The sequence below is a fragment of the Glandiceps talaboti genome, chromosome 15 (genome assembly GCF_964340395.1).
Source record: "Glandiceps talaboti chromosome 15, keGlaTala1.1, whole genome shotgun sequence".
Lineage (NCBI taxonomy): Eukaryota > Metazoa > Hemichordata > Enteropneusta > Spengelidae > Glandiceps > Glandiceps talaboti.
Genome location: NC_135563.1, coordinates 4,568,193 through 4,593,141, shown reverse-complemented (window position 1 = coordinate 4,593,141; position 24,949 = coordinate 4,568,193). Strand labels below are relative to the sequence as shown.

General features: G+C 34.6%; 1 protein-coding gene across 1 annotated transcript; it reads right to left on the bottom strand.

Annotated features, from left to right (window-relative positions):
* Window positions 1-1,990: 1,990 nt before the first annotated feature.
* Window positions 1,991-24,822, bottom strand: LOC144446487 (protein FAM184A-like). Its single transcript, XM_078136257.1, has 16 exons — window positions 24,691-24,822; window positions 17,326-18,189; window positions 15,811-15,931; window positions 14,220-14,401; window positions 11,709-11,915; window positions 10,740-11,024; window positions 9,913-10,034; window positions 9,281-9,431; window positions 8,420-8,632; window positions 7,884-8,037; window positions 6,979-7,106; window positions 6,233-6,417; window positions 5,269-5,415; window positions 4,546-4,663; window positions 3,566-3,676; window positions 1,991-3,136 (listed from the first exon to the last, which is right to left on the bottom strand). Exons 1-16 carry the CDS (start codon window positions 24,811-24,813, stop codon window positions 2,912-2,914), a joined length of 3,336 nt encoding a protein of 1,111 aa, XP_077992383.1. The 5' UTR covers window positions 24,814-24,822; the 3' UTR covers window positions 1,991-2,911.
* Between the last annotated feature and the right edge of the window lie 127 nt (window positions 24,823-24,949).

The window sequence follows — 24,949 nt, the reverse complement described above, 5'->3', positions numbered from 1 at the left end:
AATGGCTGCAATTGTTTAATTCTAACTGATAATCAACATTTAAACCTGACTACTTCCACATCACCACTATGCAGGGGCGTCTATGTAATTAGTTCTTTTACATTAGAAGTTGTCTGAGGGTGTGTAATAAATGTCATGTTGCAAGAGTGAAACATCAAGCCTACATCATTGTAGCTGTAATCTAGACTGTAAGATACGTCGTGTTTTCCGCCCTCACCGTTGACTGATATGTGAGGGCGCCCCGCCCCGTCACAGTGTACCTTGAAGACTAATGGCTCGCTCACTTTACTCTTTCATGTAAGATGAATCAAAATGAATACATGAGCAAACCCATATTGAATAATCAAGTTGTTCAGACTACGATATCTGTTGTCATGATGATGGAACAAAATATTTGATTTTTCAAGACAGAATACAACTCGTAATACTCAAGTAAAACGTTTGCATGATTTGCCATAATCATTTATAGTATCCATATCAAGTATAAATGTATAGTTTCAGTTGCTTTAACAAATCAGCCCAGTGTGTGGCGTGTCTCGATTTAATCAATCTGTAAACAATGTTAGCAGTGCAAAGCAAGTAAATAGCCAATGATCAATAAGAGTGTAAACATATGCCATACAACATTGTCTAGATCTCATTGAGAGCTACAGATAATGACAGTTGTGACGGCCATCATTCACTGTAATCAGTCTGTTGTTCATTAGCAGAAAGAAAACATGATTTACAAATTGACCACATCAGAAAGGCCACATAAAGAGAAATTATCAGAATATATGAGAAATTAACTGAATTAGAAGAAAGTAAGTTTGTTTATTTCTGATAGTCTGGCCTCATTCTACTTTCATTTTCATCCATATGTAGTTGGGTCAGATTTTGTCTTTTTAGTATATTATGTCTGTTATATATGTATTGTATTTCATTGTTCTTTTCATTTTTTGTGTGATATTTGATGTGAGAGGACCACAATGGAAATAAGATAGCATTTTTTGTGTCATCCTCCGCAAAGGTATTCAGTGATGTATGTCTACGCTTATAAATAAACCAATTGAAAGAGTATACTTGTACACTTGATATGAATGCTATAAATACAGAGAGTGTTTTATGTCAGTGTCAAGGGTTGTAAAGTATTACATCTCTGGCTCAAAAACAACGCACTAAAATTCCAACATTAGTAATTTTTTCAAATATGTTTTATTCAATGTACATACACATACCAATGTACACATGTATGGCTGTAGTTCAATCATATAAACATAGCTTATTTACAGGTTTATTAAGGAATTTACAAATGCATGGCACACACTGGATAAGAACACTTTCCATCATGTTATATAATATTTACATGTAAAAACAAAAAAGTGGTGTTGTGTGAAGGTTGTAGAGTCTGTACAAAGCTTAGATTAAGAGCAAGAACTGACATTTGCATGGTATATGGGTAATAGTGTAGACTTCTATACAATAACTAAAGATAAAACAATTGTTTGTTTAATTTATTAAAGAATTTAGTGGTATTTCAATTTTTTGGAGTCAGGTATCTACCCCTGTCATATGTACAGAAGCTAACTGTTTGATATTATGTATGGCTTAATAGAATATTTTGTCATACATACATACATACATACATACATACATACATACATACATACATACATACATACATACATACATACATACATACATACATACATACATACATACATACATACATACATACATACATACATACACACACACACACACATACATACATACATACATACATACACATATACATACATACATACATACATACATACATACATACATACACACACACACACACACACATACATACATACATACATACATACATACATACATACATACATACATGCAAACACACACACGCACGCATGCATGCACAGACAGACAGACAGAGACATACATACATACATACATACATACATACATACATACATACATGCATACATACATACAAACAAGCACACAGAGACAGACACAGACAGACAGACAGACAGACAGACATACATACATACACACTTGCATGCACGCACGCCCACACACACACACACACATCACTTTAGAGCAATTCAGTACCTAGCTGTCAATCAAAGATCATCAAAGTTCTATGATGTTACTGATACACACATACGTTAATGAATTCATTGTTGATCATTTTATCATTTATGGTATCATTGGCAGACAAACACTTCTTTACCAACAGTTATTATTACAATTAATAAACAATTGTACAATACCTGGATATTTGGCATTCAAAATTGGCAAATTATAATATTTCAAATGGATTTTATCCCTTTTTTATCTGTTTAGATAGTGTAGGTTTTGCCCTTCATAGCACACACATATTCACTTAACATTATCATGCCCTCAGCACAAGCACACACATACATGTGCATACATACATTAATGTATATGTACACACACACACACACACACACACATATACAGTAACATATATATACAGTATTATACATTGCTTGACAACACATACCACACTGCATATTTCCAGTTTGAATTCTCAGTACCACATTTAGCTTTAAACTTGAAAACCTTCTATATCTGAGTAAATAAAGCAATAAAACACAAGCTGTGGATAACAGTTCTATGAAGTCCATTGCTCTTGTCATACATATACCTTGTTCAACTACCTGTAAAATGACAACACTGGGGAAGTAATAGACAAATTTATACAATAAAAAATGTAAAAATAGTTCCATGACTTTGGCAACTTTTGGTGTTCATATTTTTTTACTATGATTGCGTTTGTTAACTATTTTACAAATTCAAAGCCACAAAAAACAAAAGAAATTTAAATGTAAGATTCATTGAATGACCGTCAGTAAAATACCATCAGCTCTATGCTACACTATGAAATTATGTCTCTGGTTCACTGCAAGAACTTTTTAGGTGGAGGGGGACGTGGGTTTATAGATAATGGATCATGTAAGGGTCTGTTTGGGTTCAACTGTCTATCATGTACTGGTGAATCTCTCAACGGTTCTAGTTTAGAATTACCAAAAGTATTTAAGCTTGGAGCACTGACAAATCTTTGAGCCATTTTCTCTAGGTTACCACTGCCACTTCCAAGACTACCAGCACTGCCTTTTTTCTTCTGTAAATGAGAAAATAGCAGAAAGAAAGTTAATAAGTTTTTCTAAGAACAGATTTTACTAACAGTTTGTTTTGAACTGTAGGATGGAATGAGTTTAGAAATATAGAAACGTTTGCAGTGGAGATTACAGAGTAATTTAGAACTGTTTGTAATTCCCATATTTTACTCACTGAGCACCACGTTGTCTCTAACCCCCCCATACCCCCCCCCCCCCCCATATGGAGTGTGTGAGGATTGCAACCTCTAGAGTATAGGCTGATTTGTCATGAGCACCACATCCACCAAGTTTGTGAAACAGGCTGGGGTTCATTGTAGATAGTAAATCCCCTACAGTTCTGGAAGAACAATGTAGAAGAGCGCCACCAATGGTCAGAGTATGGGTATTGCTGAGACAGACAAAATAAAAACAGAACGGTGAAAAGAACTTACCTTTCCTACAGACAATGGATTAAGAACACCAACATTAGGATTAGCATTGAAAACCTTGTTGAAATTAGTTTCTCTGTTGACAAGCTCCATTTGGAAGTATTTCTTTTCATCCTGCAATGTACAAGTTGATGTATGACACTGATGAGATTCTAACTCACAATATAATAATGATATATGTGTGTGAATAATAAACCAGTGAGGAATATTCTACTTTATTTGAATGAATAAATTACATATTTTATATCATGTGCATGACACAGGAATATGACTATCGTGATTGTAAAAAGAGTGACAATTGCACTGTATCCACCCCACACAAAATGATCTATTAAAAGCATTTCCTGACCAGGCTGGCCTTTTATTAACCTCTCATTCAGGAAACATAATGAAAGGAACTAAGTTACAGAGCTCAAAAGTCAGTGTTAATGAATGGTTTGAGTGTTTTAATGCTCAGTCCCTGTACACATGATGGTATGCTGTCAATTAAGGCTAAAAACTTGAGTAACTGGACCCTGGTAATTACTTTAATGGATGTAGGTATTTCTTGGCAAACACTAACAGCTGTTAGAAGTCAATCTGTATAAATAACCTTAATTAGCTTAGTTACAGTGGTGGCATTGCCAGTCTATAATTGAAAACATATTTTCACTCAATTCATGAATAAAATGAATATAACAATACACAGTAAAACCGATTTGAAGCAAATCTGTGATAGAGGTAGTTAAATATATACACAAAAATGCCTGGAAACCAAGACTGTGGTATGTTCCAAATTATTTTGTGCCTGAAAACATTCCGTCCAAACTTTCACTATTTCATTTGTACATGATAACTTCACCACTTACTACACATGATTTGACATGTTTTATTAGCTGAAATAATGTACATCTTTCTTAGATATTTCACTGTAAAATAAAAGTAACCACCAGATAGCACAAAGTTACAGACTGTGGTCCATTTGAGATGTCATGATTACTTACTATAAGTTGTTTCATGACAGCTTCTCTCTCCAACACTGCTTCTTTCAACTGTTGTATAAGTTCTACATCTTCTGTTCTAGACTCTCTCCTAGCATATCTGTCTTCAGCTTCTTCCAGCCTGTAACACAAACAGAATGAATACCAATGATTCAAGATTCACATTCATTTCCCCTTTTTCCCCTTAAACAGTGAAAATTACAACTGATGATAGTTTAGGATTAATTCATTTATTTGAGCACTGTATATATTTGACTCAAAAGTTGCGGTATTGATGTCATCACTGGGTTCTTTGGTTGTAGCTGTGTATACTGATACAATACTGTATAGAAATGTAATTATACCATGCACAAGCTAAGTTGCACAAAAAAAATATTGAATTTATACCCTGGTCATTCTATCTAATGACAACATGAGTCTATATCTCATTGGTTCTTCTGTTCGAAATACAAGTCAAAATGTTCAAGATTGCCATTACTTTCCCCAATTTTTCTTTGATATTACTGGCGCTGGTATAATTATGTCATTCCCCAATATTTGTCTTCATTCCAGCAGAAAATACTTGGTGACCTCGGGATTTTGTCAACAACCCCCACAATTTTTGGCAAAGCCCCTTAGGTCACTCATATTTTGCTTGGCTGAACGAAGAAAAATATTGGGAATAACATCGTAAAATGCAAGTATATGACATACACATATTTCAACTTGTTAGGCTTGATAACTTACATGATTTGTAATGCTGATATTTTATCCTTTAATAGTTCTTGAGCTCTGTTAAATTCTCCTAACATATTCTGTGTTTCCCTCAAATGTTCGGCAGCAACCCCATCCATCTGTTTTTGGTGTTTACGTGCTAATTCTGCTTCTTGTTTCCTGAGTCGATAGAAAAGTAGATATCATCAATAGTCAAAACACTGATACTATGACAGGCAACCCATGATGTACAAGTACTTCACTATCAGTGTGACATACTCTGGATATTTTGCACTGTTCCCTCTGGTCATACTTTCATGAACATAGCGTGTGAAATAGCAGCAGAGAACACTGCAAGTAAGACTGTAAATACACCTTTGCCAACCGAGTTCCCACAATCACACTCATGTGGCATTTGGTTCTGCGTTATAACATATTTTATATCAAAATGGCAAATTTCGGAAATAAAAGTTCATTTTGTGAACTTAAAATGATAGCATGTACATTATGTAACACTGCATAGAATACCACACTATAACAAAATTATTGTCTTTGAACAGAAAATATAGATTTTATACCCTATTTGTTCTATGTCACGACAACCCATGTCTACATCACTGGTTCTGTGGTGCTTGAAATGTGATTCTAATGTTCAAATTCACCATTCTTTTTCTCTATTTTTCAAAATAATGCTTGAGGAGGTATAATTTTATTATTTTCCAATAGTTTACTTCATTCAGCTGGAAAATACTTAAGACCTAAGGGTTTGTCACTACTCGTCTAGCGACTTGTAGTGACAAGGCCCCTTAGGTCACTCATACTTTCCTTGTCTGAATGAAGAAAAACATTGAGGAATTATATGTAATTAAACGACATACATGCTTAGTTGTATGTGTTCAAACAACAAAATACATGACTTGTGGCCATTCTGTATCATAGTATGTGTTTACATCATTGATTCTTGCAACTCAAGTCAAACACTTCACATGATACTTACCTAAGTTTGGCATTTGTTTCACTTCGTATTTTCAAAACCTCCTGTCCCTTGAAGTCTAATTCCTTATTTAGTTGTGATATACTTTCTTTTAGTTCTCTAATATCAGCTTCCACATTATCAATATGTCTTTCTCTATGTCGAAGATCTTCTTGCAGATCCTGTACTTTATCTCTGTGTTCCATTTCCTACAAAACATAATTTAGAATCTTGTCAGAATTTACAAATCTCGCGTACACACATACACACTCTCTCTTTCTCTCTCGCTCGCTGACTCTGTCTCTGTCTCTGTCTGTCTCTCTGTCTCTCACATTGTAACTACCTTCAAATAAAGCAATAATTCAATATATTTTATGAAGACTTATCTGTGCAGACAAATACTTACAGATAAATTAAAACTTAGCACCAAAATGCTTTCACCAACCATGAAAATGTACAGCATGTTCTGTTATTACAGATACATTGTCTACTGACTCCCTTGAGACAATACCTGTCATGACAAGGACCGTCACCAAACAATGAATGAGGAACAAGTTTCAACTCCATGTTTCTTGGCAATTATAATTTAAGTGTGTAAAATCAAGAGATGACTCTCCACAAGGTTTACGATAATGCCTTTATATGTCCTGCAGTGACAGTCCCTATTAAATGATGTTACGAATTTCCATGTAGACTGCCATTCACACTACATACCATTGAAATCATTTGAAATGAAGCAATATCTGTGTTTTCTAACCCTCCACACTAACCTGTCTTTGTTTCAATTCAATGGCTCTCTCTAATTCCATCTTGACGGCTGCCATCTGTGTTTTATGTGCTCTAGAAAACTGCTCCATCTCTGCCAAATGTCTTTTGTGTTGTTCTGTTTTTACTTTCTCTGAAATCAAGACAAAACCACATGCTCTATTTGTAATTTTCATTGACTTGCAAAGTCCTATTTTGTTTTTTGTTTACCTAAAGTAACATCACAGCTATTGTAGAATAGGAATTGATACATGACTCAATTTGATATAGCAGTAGTAGTAGTAGTAATAAAGTTACTTTTTGGAATCTAGTTTTTGAAGCAACTACGTATTTTTCATCCGAATCACCCATTAGGTCACCTGACTGCATAGCATAACATCATTATGATGATGACATCTGAGTGATTCAAATGAAAGCTACATAGTTACTTTAAAAACTAGATTCCAATAAGAACTCTACTAGTACTACTACTACTACCACAGTTTTGGGATAGAGACAGAGATACATGTAGGACCAAGTGTTTGCCACTGTTATTGCAGTTGGTGGCCATTTCATTATTTGTAAGTCTTCAAGGACGCAATGGATGTTGGACAGAAGATGGGTCTAAGAGATGGACAATCAGTGCAATAAACACACTGTTTGGATGCATGGTTTGGAATATTTTGGTCATGAGCACAGACTGTTGGTTGGTATATTAACCAATGTGTCCTATGTGGACTTAAATATGCACATAGCCATATAACCCTCAAGTTGAACGACTGACAGCTAACTAAAATAGAGAAAATTCATCAGTATATTGACAATATGAGAATTATATTGAAGTTGTGCTGACTATAGTCTAAAACATTCATCTATAAGTTGACAAGTATCAGATACTCTGACTAAGAAATATATTGCCATGGAAACCTACCTATATGTTGATGGTGACCAGACTTAAGATCTTCTATGTCTGTCAGTCTCTTCTTCTCTGCTTCATCTTTAGTTGCTTCAATTGCTACTTTGTTGGCCAGTATTTGTGCACTGATTTCATCCCCATGACTTTTCTTCAGTCTGTCTTCTAGATCCTATAATATATCAAGACATTCAATCATAAACTACTAGACACCATGTAAATATACCTTACAGCAAAGAACTGCCATGTAGTGTATACTTCATTAACTTTCACTGCTGGGCATACACCCCATGGCCATTTTGCATTCTAAAATTGTTTAATTTTAAGTAAAGATCATTTTGCCCTGTACTTAACTGATGGTGACCCCTGGTTTTTTTCATTTGAAATGAGAATGGGTTAGAGTTTTCTAGTACAAAACAAGAGCAAAAGTTTCATAAGTTTATTCCCAAGGCACATACTACATTGCCACAGTTTTAGAATACATATTTGAAGTGTACTGTTAAGAGTTATCATTGATTACAAGGATTAATACTAGTATTTAGTAAATAACTGACCTTGAGATCTCTCTGCTTTCCTTCCTCTAAATTCCTCTTTTCCTGTATATGAGCTGATTCAATGGCTGCCACTTTTTTCCCATATTCATCTGCAGCATCATTCATACGTTGTCTAAGGTGTGCAAGTTCTATTTCCATTTCCTCTCTTAACTTACTAGCATCATCAGAAGCTTCTTGAGTCTTGTCTGATAAACTTCTTTTCAAAGTAGAAATCTACAATACATAGGAAGTAATCATATAAATTGTATAATACTATTAATAGTTAATATTTATACAACACTTTCCGACAAAGTGCTTTAAAGTCATTACCCCTGGTGTGTTTTAAAATCATTACCCCCTGGCCCACACCTATAATATCATAATCATGGCCCTTTATACTTTATACTTCAACCTCCCTGGGAGCAAATTACATCTGTACAGACATAAGATTAAATTCTTCACATAGTACCCTCTATCCTACCAGGTTCCCATTTATACAGCTGGGTTGCTGGGACACAATAGTGATGAAGTGGCTCAGTCTTTCCAAAAACAAATTGTAAAAAATGAGGTGCAAATCTGCATGTTACAAATTCTGAGTTGGCCACTCTAATCATTCAACCATCATGATTCCATTAATATAATGTCAATTGATCTGAAATAATAATTGATAATTTGTAAGCTTTAAGAAACTGACTACTATTGAACACGTTTTATAAAGTTTCCATGATTTATGTTAGTGTCTTACAGTAGGCTAAACCTTAGTCATGCTAAAGGGTTGTAGTACTAGTAGTAGTTACATAATTTGTATCGACACCTTATAGAATGACTTGAGTTGGAGAAAACCATATAAAAGTTGGTGTCTACAGCATCAATATACTATACCTCTTTCAAGAGATCTTCCATTTTGAGTTGCCAGCCTTGCTTAGCAGCCTCCATTTCTTGGTCTTTTAGTAGTGCTATTTGTTGAAGTGTGGCTCTTTTGTCTTCATTGTGTTGATCAGTTAACTCCATACGTAGTTTATGACATTCTTGTCTGTAGAATCAAAATACAACATTGTCAACACTTCCCAAGTGGCAGACTGTGTAACCAAGGCCCAGCATGTAGATACACAACACTGTGTTGAACACACACCAAAACTTATCAAGAAGCATATCTGACTATTACATGTAGCGTGACACACATACATGTAGGTGTATACAATGTAAGTGTATACATAACTGCAAGTCATTCCTAGAATACCTCTGGTTGGTGCCCATTGGTACTTAAAGGCTCACTATTCACTCCCATGTTCTCACATTACTAATATCATATCAGTGGTGCCATAACGATTAGATAAGATCATTCTTTTCTTCAGGACCAACACTTTCTATAGATCTGCCAAACAACTATCTTAAAAATTTTCAGACCAATTTGACATAGGCCTCTAATAATATACCCATTTTCATGTTGCGATGCACCATTTGATCTTCAGAATACATTCAAGTCAAAAATGATTACTTGTCAGCTAGCCTACCTGAGAGTGTCAGCCCACTTATTATCTAAATCTTTAGACAGCTGATCTAATTTAGTCTTCAATTCAAGCCTAGCTGACTCCATCTGACTGCTTCGTTCCTTCTTCAGTCTTTCAATATCAGTCTGTTGACAGGGTAAATAAGGACAATGTACAGTTATAATATCATCTTCATGTACATTACGGTAGAATCAAAATATAGCAATGAATCTGAAGTGTGATGCTTTCTTTTGGGGTTTGTTTTAATGGATAACTTAATGATTGTAATACCTTCAATAGAAAGTGAATGAATGAGCAAATCTACATATAAAATGTAAAGTTGAAATTCACCATCAGTATTACACATACTAGTGTTGTTGTTGTTGTTGTTGTTGTTGTTGTTGTTGTTGTTGTTGTTGTTGTTGTTGTTGTTGTTGTTTTGGCAGGCAGGAGTAGAGCTGACTAAAATGTTAAAGTGCCTTCATGATGCAACTTGACCAGAAAACTATGAGCAATTATACCTGAATTGCTTTTATTGTTAATACCATATGTAACTTTTATTATTTTTTTATACTCACTAGACTAGAATTATATAAATCATAGTAACAGTACAATAAAATACTGCAGATAAAATAACTGTGAAAGCACCCGATGTCTCTCGAAAACTTATTTTCTGAAAATAAAAAATCTTTGCTGGAATAGTTCATCAGAGGTTGGATGGATATTTTTTTTAAATTTCAAATGGACAGATCACCAATCAAATACATCAATATAGGTGTTGGTACAGCAACCATCATACAAATCTATAGGCATGGCAACCATCACATGGAGTCATACAGCATTTCACTTACCTTAAGCGTACTGACTTCACTTTCAGAACTTCTGAGGTTAGACTTTGTATGATCTAGCTCTGTTTGCAGTTTATTATTAACATCTTTAAGACTATTGATATGAGAACTAGCTGATCCAAGTCCTTGTTCACTATCTTCTACAAGTTTTGATAGTCTCGCTATCTCTGCCTCAGCTCTCTGCAATTTTTCTGTCAGTTCTTCTTTGACTTTGTCAAGCTCTGCTTGTATCGCTTCATTTTCTTTCCATAATTTATCTTTTTCTTCTTCCAGTTTCTTTTCTAGTTCCTTATCAAGGAAAATGAGAAAGTAGGACATTATAATGTGGTATTTTATGGTCAGTTTGCACTCCAAACAGAGCATGCTCAGATGCAAAGAACTATATACAACATATCATTTGGGTGGTCAAAAGGATAGCCCATGGTTTATGGGTCTGGTAACCAAGACTGGATTTGTTTATGGTTATATTACAATGTGACACGATTGTTTAGAACAGCAATACCTGACTTTTGTTTATAACTAAAATAATATATTTCCCATAACACATCATTCAAAATGGCTGGTTTGCAAAGTTCTTCAATCTATATTTGATTAGTAGAAGCAAAGATTGCATGTTCCAAGTACTATATATATGTGTAACAAAGTGCACATCAATGTGAGTTAGTCATGAGAAAGTGCTTTGTATATCGAAATAAGTAGTGTTAAAATCATTGAGTATTGGAAGAGAAAATGATATTTTCCTACAATGGTATTTGTGTTTGTTATAGTGGCACAGTGTGTCACAATGTAATTTTTCTGTTCAATAGCATTACCAGTTGCTCAATACGATTCACCATGTTTTAGTAGTTGAAATACAATAGGTATTATTTCAATACAGAAAACAGGTACATTGTAATCATCAAGACTCATAAAGTTACAGACATTGCCCCTTTAATGTTAGTCTGACAGTTCCTCATAACACTAAATCCATACCTTTTTAAGGCTTTCCATTTGCTCTTTAGCAAGTCTCTGCACGTCATCAAGTTTTTCCTTTTGACGTTTTTGAAGATCCTTTATGTTCTCTTCATGATCTTCCTTGAGTTTCATTTTCTCGTCTTGAGCTGTCATTCTAGTTGTATCTAATTCTCTCTCATATTGATCTCTCATGGCCTCTTTTTCAGCTGACAAAGCTTCTAATGCCTGTTACAATAAAAATGTCACTGAAATAACTATTTGTGCCTTCTTTATATTAATGTAATAACCATGTTTATAAAAGTGACTACCTGGGTTGTTGGCAATAGTCGATTTTCCAGTTCCAAGATGCATTGCACGAGCGCACGTCGCTTATGTTAGTCTTGTTTGTCTTTAATACGTTTGAAATAACATTTTTCATCAGGAAATGATGGAAAAACATGTTGACCTCTTTGATTATGAGTGCTTTTATAGAACAAAGACTAAACACCATCAATGGCAGAGAGGGGTTTTACAGGTGAACCCAGGGTACGGTCAGGTGACCACCATCCCCCTGAGTAGCATGTGCAAACCCCTCAGCATGTACATAGTACATGGCATTGTAATATTGTATGGAGAGATGTGCAATGCATCTTGGAACCAGAAACAGGTCTATTGTCATAGACAACAATACAGAAAGGGTTCATGTGAAAGGAGTCCTATTAACTGCACTCAGGTTGGAGCAAGGCTATGCTTTTGTTGTTAAAACTTAAAGCTTTGGTATGAAAAAAGGTCTTCTTTTGCCATAAAAAGTGGTATGACAAGATTTGGGTCTTGAAGGTCTGCACAGAGCCTGCTCATATTATGACCAATGAAAGGTGCATAGTTTTCTAAAAATTTGTGCAAAATCTCTAACATCGTACATCCAATTTGAATGTAAAATGTGACCTCTGACCCCATAATTTGACTGGCCACGGTTGTCCTCAAAGCAAAAGTTAGCGACAAAGATGTAGCTGTCCTCAAAAGCTTGCTAAGTAATGTACATGTAGGTCAGCTAGACTGTACTAGTGGAAGGTTACAAAGCCCTAGACATTTGACATAAGATACATCCTGTAATCCAGTCTAAAGAATTACATGACATACATACTGTCAGATATGCTGTCATTTAAACTAAGAATTTCATATAACAGCTGAAAACATATGCTTGGCTACAGCTGTAGACTCAACAGTCTGTAGATAAATTTACTTGAATTTCACAAGTATTCAAATCATTTTCTAAGAGTTCTCCTTACTACTATAGTAACTACTACTTTACACTTCCACAGTTCAAACTTAATAAATTTCAGCCTGTAGTCAAGCTTTTTTCCAGAATTTGTCATTACTTTTATAGTAAAAAAATTAATGTAATGTGTTGAAGGACTAAAGAGAAGTACATCTAACTTGCTGACTGTCAATTGACTTGAGGCAGTTTTACAGAACAGGAATTGTTGGCATTTCATGCATGGCACATCTCATCAACAGAATGTTATCAAACTTGATTGCACGGGAACATTTTTTTGTAAAACTAAAATACATGTAATGGAAAATTTTCAACATTTTAAATACCGTTGCTGATCTAATTTTCTAGATATTTCCACTGAGTACAGTCATTTTTCCAAACTTTTTTGAAATTCTAGACTTCAGGTACAACATGATGAACCCTGATAACCCTGGTTAACATTTGAATTAACTTCATTTGTATTTCATACTAACACTAACACTACAAGTTGAACCAAAAACCTGGTTTTTATGACTCTGTTTAGATGTACTACAAGAATGGAAATGAAACTACCATTTCAGAAACACATCAACACTATAACTCATGAAAACTAATAAGTTTGATAGTACAAAAGGTGAAATCATCCAAACTACATGGACAGTCCTGATAAAATGATTCTTAGAGATCAGTGCAAGGCTACATCCTGTACAATTATGTACAAATGTCTGTGGTTTGAATATTTGTAATTTATGTGAAATACACTCAGGACAATGTATACAATTGAATATATGTACAAGTATGGTAAGTGTAAAATGGCATACACTCAAATTTAGACAGATAAAAATAGTGTTAACGGCATTGAGCACCAAATATTAGACTTATCAGCCACACACTTTTGGTGCTTTAGGCTTTTGACCCAAAAGAGTTATTTGTTCACCTACATTTTGTACTTTGGATATCAGAGTTGAGATCACTTCTTAGTCTAGATACCTTCAGCACATTTCTGCCTAGTAGGTATTACACTTATCAGGGTCTTAGTCTTTTGACCACAAACCACACTTTTTACCTTATTACCACGTTATTGCTTCAATCATCTAACTAGACTAACCTAACTAGACATCAAAGATAACATTCTTACAAAATAATATGGCTAACGGCCTGACAGTTCTTCAATTAAGTTGTTTACAGACAGACAGACAGACAGACAGACAGACAGACAGACCAGTATTACCATGCCATGGCATTAGCACTACTGAACCCTTTAATTCAGTTGTTCTAAACTTTATAACCCTTACCTTTTCCAGAGCAGCTACTTGGTTGTTTTGTTGTTCAGCAAGTGACATATTCTGATTCTTTAAACTTTTTCTTTCATTCTCCATCCATGACAACTTATCCCTGACCTTGGATAGGTCACTATGTAAATCTTTAATGGTGGATTCATTAGTAATTCTTGTTGCCTCCAAGGTACCTAAAATACCTAAAAATTAACCACACCAAATTTATGATCATTATATGTAATATACTAAGATACTAACCACATGCAGACAAAAGGTGACAAACTCCATTCCCTTACTGTGTGCCATGAACAATATACAATGTATATGCTGAATACAAGATATTAGCAAACATATATGAAAACTAGTCATCACATTTGAGAAATATTTGACCAAATCTACACCCCATTTTGAACTTGAACAGTAGACTAAGTTAATAGATGTACAATTGCCACGGGACACTATAACAATGTCAGGCTGGGTAAAAGTGTCATACATCATACATGTAGATAGGATTTCAGGATAGTTTACATGTTTTGTACATGTACGTAATCCCATTTTAGACCAAAAATAATCCAGGGAATAAGAGATCATATTTTAGTATCCTTGGGGGAATTAGGAAAGCCCATTTCAGTCTCCTTCACCTTTACTATTTGTCCATCCCATTTTAAACCAAACAGCTGAAAAAAACTACCAGGAGGGATAGAACTACATATATGGAAATGTAGTTTCACAGCACACCGGCAACCCATCCAACTCAACAGTTTTGCATGCAACACAGCATTTCATAAACATTTGCAACCAAACAAACAAGTTCTGTTCATGTACTGTCTGCTATAGTGTTATTGATGTCAGCTGATACCCTGATGATGTACAACCACTATACTACATCAAAACATAAGGCCATCATTCTTGGTTGACTGTCAGACACCAATAACAGTTATCTGATTGACAATGTACAGATGGTCCATACTACATGTAGTGGCACTTCTTAAGTAGGTAGAGGACCCTTGGGCATTTCAACCACTGTATAAATTAAATTTTTTTCTTGTTCAATGATGTAGACAAGAACTTTCCTAGAATTTTCATTTTATTTCAACTGCACTGCACTGTACTTTGTACACACCAAACTGACTATTTTTTATTTCCTCAACATACAAATGTACATGTAAGCATGCATGGTGGCACACTGTATGGTAATGCTATAGGACAATTGGAAGCCTTCTATTTAACTCTATTAGCCTAAAATGGCAATAGAATGTAAAGTATTGTACTACTGTAGCTATATGTACATGTATTGTAATTCTCCACTACTTGTTATTTACAATATTAGCATTTAATGACTTTATATCTATGGTACAACTATTTTTATATTCTAGCATGACTTAAAGCAGAAAGTATAGTAAATACATATACTGAATATCTTAACCTATATATTGTTATGGTAATTCTATAATTAGCATACAATGACTACATGTTTACAGGATATTATACCCATGATGGTGTTTCAGTGATATCAGACCAACTCTATAAGTTTACTATCACAACAATTTCACATTATTGAGATCATGATACACATTGCAGTTATTTTATTATAGATGAATGAACTTACTGGATTTACTGAGTAATTCTTGTGCCTGCTGGGAACATCTCTCCTTGGAAGCAATCAATTCCCCTTCTACTTGTTTCAGCCTTGTCATGGCAGTTGAAGCTTCTTGTTTGGCATAGGCAAGCTATCAAAGAGAGGTACAAGTGTAAGATTAGGTAATTGCAATAATGCAGATTGTCAATCACTTTTTTAGTTACCTTTTATTAAAGTTGCTGACTAAATTTGACTCTGTTTTTAAGTATATCTGATTTCTGAAGCATATTATTAGGTAGACTGGATATTTTTCTCGAAATTTATTGACAAGAATAAATATCCTCCTCCAAACTGTCTGCATTCACCTTGTTGAAATATGAGTTACAACTTACATATGTATAGTGGAGACTTGTGAATACAAATCTGTCATTGACAAAAAAAAACTCTACATGTAAATGTCAACCGAATATACAAAATGTACATGTATTCTGGATGAAAAAAATATAGTACTTGGAAATACTACTGCTATACAAGATTTAATGTATGAAAACTTGGGGTAAAAGAATAGCAAATTGAGCATTTTAATTATAAATATGAGAATAGCCATGACAGAATCAGAAAATGAATTCCATATTTTGTTTCGGTGTAATAGCTGATTGTATACAACTACACGTAGGTTATGTACATGTATATGACGTAAAATGAAGTATATACATTTGTACAGTCTATCAAGTGTAATATTATAAAGTAGGTCATGGACAGGCTTTATAATCCAAATACTTTGATAGTTCTTTAGTAGAAACACTTGACATTCCAAACATAACTGCCTTCCTCAACAGAAACATGTCACAGTAAACTTGATCCTTGTTTGTACCATTTACCCATCACCATAAACATTGTAAAAATTTTGAAAGCGGAATTGTGGACCACAAGTTACAGATCCTATAGTCATTTTTATTAGACATAGCCAAACCAGGGAGTTGATCACACACATATTTTTCTCTTTCCTTCTACAATTTGGGTTAGATAAGGATAAAATTTCAAACATGCTCACTCATGTGAAACACAAAAGAAAACAAATGAGGAGTAATGTAACACACTGTAATAGCACTGTGAATAGACATGAAGTCTGCTATTATCATGTAAACTTGCTGCATGTACTGTATTTATAGCAGGCTTCATTGGTACATGTAACAATGTGGTACATTGTTTATACTTCATTGTCAGGAGTTGACACATGCAAAGTTTAACTATGATAAAATTCACTGTAATTACCTACATGTATAACTCTGCAATTGGGGTCTCCGTTTACTAAGATAGACACAAACTGAAAGTATTGTAACCTACCACATCCAAAAACAATACTTGAAGTTTGTGTCTACATGTATCTTTAGTAAACTGAGACCTGAATTGCCAGGGCAGTAATGTCTGTAATTACAAAAATCTGGGTCACCATGTGTGTAATGGGCTATCGCATTACCTTGACATTGAACTATATATACTCAACTACAACAAAGTCTAATAAATCTCTTTTACTACAATTACCTGTCTACTTATGTTCAATGAATCACTGTCTCTTGATTCAAGGCGATTCTCTGCTTGTGCCAGTTGTTCTTTCAGCATGGCCAGTTCTTCCTCACTGAGTGACAGATGGTTTGTGAGATCTTCCACTTTTTTGAGTAAATTGTGTTCCCTTTCTGCAAATTGCCTCTTTAGGGCTGCCTCTCTTTCAAGCAGTTCTTGAGTTTTGTTCTTTGTTTCATTGTCTCTGAGAACAGCAAGTTCTTTTTCGTAAAAAGCTTGTGCTTTACTAAGTTTTAGTTCATAATCCTCACATAACTGGTTCTTTTCTACTATCAACAGATCACATCTAGTTTGTAGTTTGTTGATTTCTTCTTGGTAGCGTTCTTCAATTTGATGTTTTTCTCCAGAAAGATCGGACTGTTGCATGTGTTGTGCTCTCAGTAACTCATCAACTTCCTTAGCATGTGCCTTACGCATATCCTCTATTGCATTTTTTTTATCATGATCATACTTTTCTTGCATGTTCTCAAACTGTTTTAACTTAGTCTCAAAGTCCTTTTTAACTTGAAGGAGTTCTTTGGACAAGTTTAAAATTTTCTGTGACTGTTCCACTTTGAGCTGCATTTCTGTTGCCTCAGCCCTCCTTTTGAAACCATTGAATTCAGTTATTGTTTCTCTTCGTTGCCTTTCATGTTCAGCTATGTTTGCTTCAAGTGTTTCAATCCTACGTCTCTGGTCGGTGTCTGCGTTAATTTTACTTTTGTAAAATGACAATTTATCTTTTGTTTCTGCCATCAATTGCTGCATTTCGTCTTCATGGGCATCCTTCAAGTTTTGAAGAATCTGCTCGTGTTCATCATTCTTTGTATTCAAAGCATAAATAACCTGCAACAAAGCACACACACAAAAGATAAATTAACAATCACATATCATATTACACACTATCACGTTTGTATATTTCCATGTTTGACAGTACTACATTTGTAGTTTATCCAGGAGTGGACACCATCACTCAATTTGAAATGTAAAAGACTATTCAAATAGATAAATATCACAAAGAAACAGCAATGGTAAAACTTGAAGCGACAACTTGTACATGTAGAGATTCCAAGACGGGTACAAACTTGTAATCTTCATACACACAACTAAATGACTCCACATATATGTACATGTACTCTCTAGCTTCAGGGAGAAAGTAATTACTTCTGTCATCACTTTCATCCATCAAACACTCAGGTGAACAGTGGTGACATCAGATACCTATGATTTATTTAAAGGCCTGCGATTCAATTCCATGGTAATTCTCACACAAGTACTACATAGTTATCAGTACAGTCGTACTGATTACATACATGTAGGATCTTTCTTGTCATGTTTTGTTCAAGACCAACTTTCTATAGCTTAGCCATGCAGACGTTTTTTTCTCACCTAAATTTTACTCTAACTAAGTGGAACTGGCCTATTACTAATTAGTGTATGCACATGATTGTACCTACATGTACCATGTGGGCTATAGGCATAAATCTGAGAATGTGAATCATACATTTTTTATACCGTGATGCAATGTATGTACATTATGATATACAATGTAATGTATCTGTTCTTTTTGCACTGTTTTGTACTGTCATTATACTACTACAAATGTACAATTTGACAGTCATGTAAATGAAATCAACTGAACTTAAAAGTCTTAAGAAATTTGATATACATTGTAAAAGTGTATTTGACTTGGTTTTTATACGACTGATATAAATCCTGCATTAATCTGTTAATCTTGTTAGGCTAAGAATATGGTGAGGGTGACATTGTCTAGCCCCAATCCACTGTAAAAAAGCTAACATCCATGTAGGCTATACTACATGTTTATAGTGTGTATGAGATTTATGTACTGCATATTAACCAGTAGCCAGTCAGTATAGTACTTGCCATCTCATTATTTTTAACTCTGTGATCACATTACATAGATCACACTTTAATAGTCTTGTATTCTGACCTTTGACCTTCATGCCAGTAACTTTCAAGTTGCAGCAAAACATCTACAAGATGTAATTAACATCGAAATTGACTGAGCATTCTTAATAACCTGCCAAAGGGAAACACTACAGTATCTATTGTGAAAACCATGAAGTGATCAAAGTAAAGCCGTGGTTCTACCCATGGCTTGGGGATTTCAAACAGCTTTAGTTTCTACCAATTCTGAAAGTGTAATTAAAATTTTATCTCTATACCAAGGCATGTGTACAGGAATTTCTGCCTTCAAGATAACACAGATTGTATTTTGTAATTAGTTATTGCAGTCAGGGTCAATGGACTATTCATACATTGCAAAAATGGTGGGTTGGAGATATCCTGAGTCTTTTACCATACTGTGTGACAAATGCCTTCCTTTTGCAAATGTGAAATGTTTTTTCATACCAATATTTGTACAAGTAATAAAACTGGATAAATGAAGGATGAAAGTAATAAACTAAGAAAGATCTCATCACAACTGATATTAAATACAAGCCTACATTGTACATGCACATGATACAGGGCTCAGAATAAACGCTTTGCTACCAGCTGCAAACTGTACATGTAGTCGCCCCATGACAAGAATTGGTAGTCTTTGGACATGGAACTACCGCTGCTAATTTCGAGCCCTGACATACTATGCACATACACGTAGTACACGTAGGCACTCCTAAAGGCCAAGGTTTCAATCTCAGCTTCTTTTCTTCTTTTTTCTTTTATCTCAGGTTCTTATATATATTATCAGTGGAGCCATGTAGAATCTGGACCAATTGCCTTTACTAAATCTCTGCCAGGAAACTGTTTTCACACTTGTATATCTTAATCTTGATCCAAACTGACTCTTACATGTACCAGGATCAATGAGGCCTAGTTCTGACCAATTTGACTCGCCACAGTGATGCAGAGTAATTTTATGTGGCATAGTAATATAGGGTTCCCCTGTCCCTTTCTACGCAGTTCATCCAAGAAAACCCTTCTTATTTTTTATCAGTATTAAAAACAAAAATGCTCCATAAACATGCTGTGTAGGGAGAGACATTCTGTCCTTCTTTCTAAATTATAAAGTTAATGACATCTGATCTGCTTTGTTCAGTAATTCTGTCCTAAATTGCATCTATATGTATATTCAATAATAACAACACCATTTATTAAAATATTAGTGAAATATTAATTGTTAATTGTTAATTTATTTCATTGGTATTTGTTTCTTTTCCTCAAAAGTATCCAAGCTAGTGTAAATACTTTGTTCTCCTAGTTTTATACCATGTACAATGTACACATACTTTCTACATTACATGTACATGTAGGTCAAGGCAAAGCAACCAATTCTTCTTTTGTTGAAAATCACATCCCTTGAAAATATTTAGATGTTATTTCCCAAAATTTTTCTTCATTCAGCCAAGGAATGTATGAGTGACCTGAGGGGTCTTTGTCACTATGAGTTGCTAGACGAGCAGTGACAATCCTTAGGTCATAAGTATTTTCCGACTGATTGAAGAAAATATTGGAGAATACATAATTATACCAGCACCAGTAATATCAAAGAACAATCGGAGAGAGTAATGGCAATTTTGAACATTTTGACTCATACATGTATATCGAACACAGCAGAACCAGTGATGTAGACATGCATTGTCGTGACATAGACACACGTTGTTGTGACGTAGAACGACCAGAGTATACATGTATATTCCATATTTATTGTTGAACCTGGCTCATGGTGTAATATATTATACCAACCATGCACAAGCAAAGATAATGTCTTTGAACAAAATATATGGATTATCTATATAACCTTAATGTTCTACGTAATGAAAAACCATGTCTACATGTACATGTGTTACTGTGGTTCTGCGGTACACGAAATGAGTCAATACATTCCAAATCACTATTATTTTTCCTGACTTTTCATAAATTATATTTCAGGATGTATAATAATATACCAATATTATTATTAATTTGTCTTCATCAGGTAGAAAATACTGATGACCTAAGGGTTTTGTCACCGAATCGATAGACAAATAAGGCCCCCTTAGTAGGTCACTCGTATTTTCCTCGGCTGAAATACGAAAAATATCAGTATCCCATGATACAAAATGTATATAGCTGCTTTGATTATCTATGAATTCTTGACATACATGTTCATGTAATTTGTGGATGCTTATTTTGACCAGACAATTTATGGAATTTATACTGTCCTCTTACTATCATATTTCAACACTGTGGAGTGCGAGTCTATCAGACGAGATTTTGACCAGGTCTTTAAATGAATGAGGCCATGAATAAATTATGTAACTAAAAAGTCCCTGAATATTCTGTGCATACTTTGAGACAATGGGAAGGCTGTGTTAAAAACCGAAATGTTATTTCACGCTACGTTTTTGAATTTGATTGAATAAACACTAGAATTAGTGCAGTGTATTTCTTACGGTTTGACAATCTCAGTAACAGAGGGGGAAATCAGGTAAAACTTTGCATACTTTGTAATCTTCAATTTGTACGATAATTTGGTGAGGAACCCAGGTAGTTTTACCAACTTACATGTAACTTGTACAACCCTTAGTGAAAACACTTAACAGACATTCATCAACCAGACTTGAGGAGAAACATATGAGTTTGATGATAAAACATACACGACATGTACACATTTTAGAACTGAAAAGTAACTTGCCAACATTTTGACCCCACACAATGGATTTTTAACAGATTCATGAAGGGGAAAAGAACACAGGCTCTGACAGTCATCAAGCTTTTAAGATTGTAAAACACACATGTACAAATGTACATGTACATGTACTGTATATCATGCATGCCAGATTCTTTGTATACCGTCAAACACATTTAGGATACGTCATTTGAACTAATTTCTCTTGAATATGATTTAACTTAAAAGTAATCTTAAAGTTGTAAAATAGAACATTTAAAGAAATACAACTGTAAACATGCAAGTAGTAACAAGCGAAACTTTTTACAGCTAGCTAAGATAAACAAGTGAATAGGATTTAATAACACTTGACACAGCATGTTAGAAGTGCAGAGACTTTTACATTTCATGTTTTGATGGGAACAGTTTTATGGCTTCTTTACATAATACTAGCTTACATTTTAGTTCCCCTAGGGGTCATTGTTGTACTGGTTACATAATCGCAATACAAGATTTAGTCTTTGATTTTCACACAAATTTGTTCTTTCATATTTTACTTCACTGTATACTGACCTGGGCAATCTTCACGCTTATTTGATACATTTTCATATATATTTCAGTAAAAAGAAATTTTAGAAGTGTTTTGTATTTGAATAATTAAGAACAATAATTATATATGTGCTTTGTTGCATACATGTATCATGTTCTTTAGCCAGGCCAGGATCATATAATGGAATCCATCAATTCTAATTTTAGGAATTCTTTGATATCAGCCATCTCTTTGGATTGAGTCAACAGCCTTGCAAATCAAATTACATGTAAGTTTAACTTAGAAGATTGTGTGTTAATTGAGACCATATGTTCAGAGTTTCAGATTATGAATTGATACATTATGTACTCTCCTGTTGTAGAATAGAAACCTGCACATCGTATTAAACTGACAGCAATGAAGGTTGAAAGAGGATAAAGATGCCAGTCACACTCTGTGGGATGAAGATTATTTTTAAAGGCCAGGAATTCAATACCAGGTTCTCACATTTGTGCATTGGAGTCATGCGAATGACATACATGACGTACATTGTAGGATCATAGTATCAAATTTAAACTTTTCTGTTCCTACCGTAGTACTATGGTTGAATCAGATCATGAATATATGATGCCAAGGGTACTTTAGTCTAGTTCCTGACACAACGTATCCCATACTACATGTACGTTACTTTCATACTATACCATCTAGTCAATTCCATTACTCTTGCACAGAATTCTATGCTCCCCCCTACATCGTTCATATAAACATGATGACGTTGTCATGTCCCCATGTGATTTTAGTTTAAAAAGACTGGAGGTAAAGTCCTGGTTGGACATTTACATATCATATCAGTCCTAGAGACAGGAGAACAATAACGGCAGCCTGTCAATTTGTGATAGATTACTACTGACATGTGCTGTTCCCGCTTTGCCTACCATGGGGTTGAACCACAATTAATGCCTTGAGTCAATGGGATTGACTAGACGTATGAGTGTGAAGATAACATAGTACATAATACGGTCCGTCAGGAACTAGACTAAGGGTACTTTTAAAACTGCATACGTTTACATTTTGTAAAAAGATTGTACCAGACTCAGGTTGTAGGTCAGTGGCAAAACTGATTCTGATAGTGGTGGTGGTGGTGGTGGTGGTAGTCGTGGTGGTGGTCGTGGTGTTACATCAGCTTCATATTTTTTCAAAAAAATGGGTTTGAAGCAGGACCAGTGGTAGTCTTATTAGTATTATTCCTTATTTGACCGATTACTGTCACTGTCAAAAATTATCAGAAAATTTCAATTTTGTGAGGGTCTGGGTGTCGAATTAGTGAGGTGCTGACAAAAAGGTCAACTCTATCAAGTTTCAGTCGGAAGTTATCATACTTGTAAACATAATTATTATTAAGGGGCTGAAGACGCCAGCTCTGATCAAATGATTGAAAACAAAAATGTATCTAGACTATCATTTAGCATTGTAGTATATTTTGTTACATAACATAAATACGAATTTTAGTGGTCTGAGGTAGAGCTAAACTTTGTGGTATTATGATATTATTATTGATAAACTGGGGAGGTACCGCTCTGGATAAAGTAACAACACGCAAAATACTAAGATAACTGCACGACTTTCTATCATTTGAAATAAAAATTAAAATCAATCGCTTCATTTCCAAAGTAAGTAACTATTTGTTATTAAAAATAATTAAGAAAATCAAATTTTAATTAATGGGTCATTGGATGTACCACTGACATTGGAGGGCCCGTGAAAGTTGAAATGCAAAATATTCCAATTAATTTCGGAAATAAAACAGATGGAGTAGTGATCGACTGACTACCGTTGTTAATATTGGATAGTGTATGACACAGACTACTGTGCTGGTTGCAACCAAATATACAATCAGTTTTATATAAAACCCATAAATCTCGTTCGTCACACAGTAAATTTACGTTCGACGAGCGAGAATTACTGGACAATACGTAACTTATTTTAAAAATGATAAATTTTGGTTGTTATACTATCGGCGTACAAGCGACTGTGTTATTTTAAATGGTACGTCAGTGGAATATAGTCGTAAATAATACAACTATGTAATATATATCGTACAGACGACGATATACTGTACTGTACACTTAGTATCACAGGTTTACGAACGAAGAAGTTGGCAGTTCGCGGACGTCAGCATTGTCACAACAAATCGGTGGCCTACCTTTGTCAGTTGAGCTATCTTCTTTGACATTTTTAGGTGGAGATCTGGCGTTACTTCCATATTCGTTTGTCCGTTCTGTGGTAGAGTACCGTATTTACCGTGATGATAGTGATTGAACGACATCTTCGCCGCCATTTTGTTCCCGTTTAAAAAACCTCTTCACTGCGCAAGGCAGTGCCGGGTTTTCAATAACAAGTTACATTCAAAATTGTTTGCATCATATAAGCGCTAGTAAACTACGATATTTAAAAAAGAAATT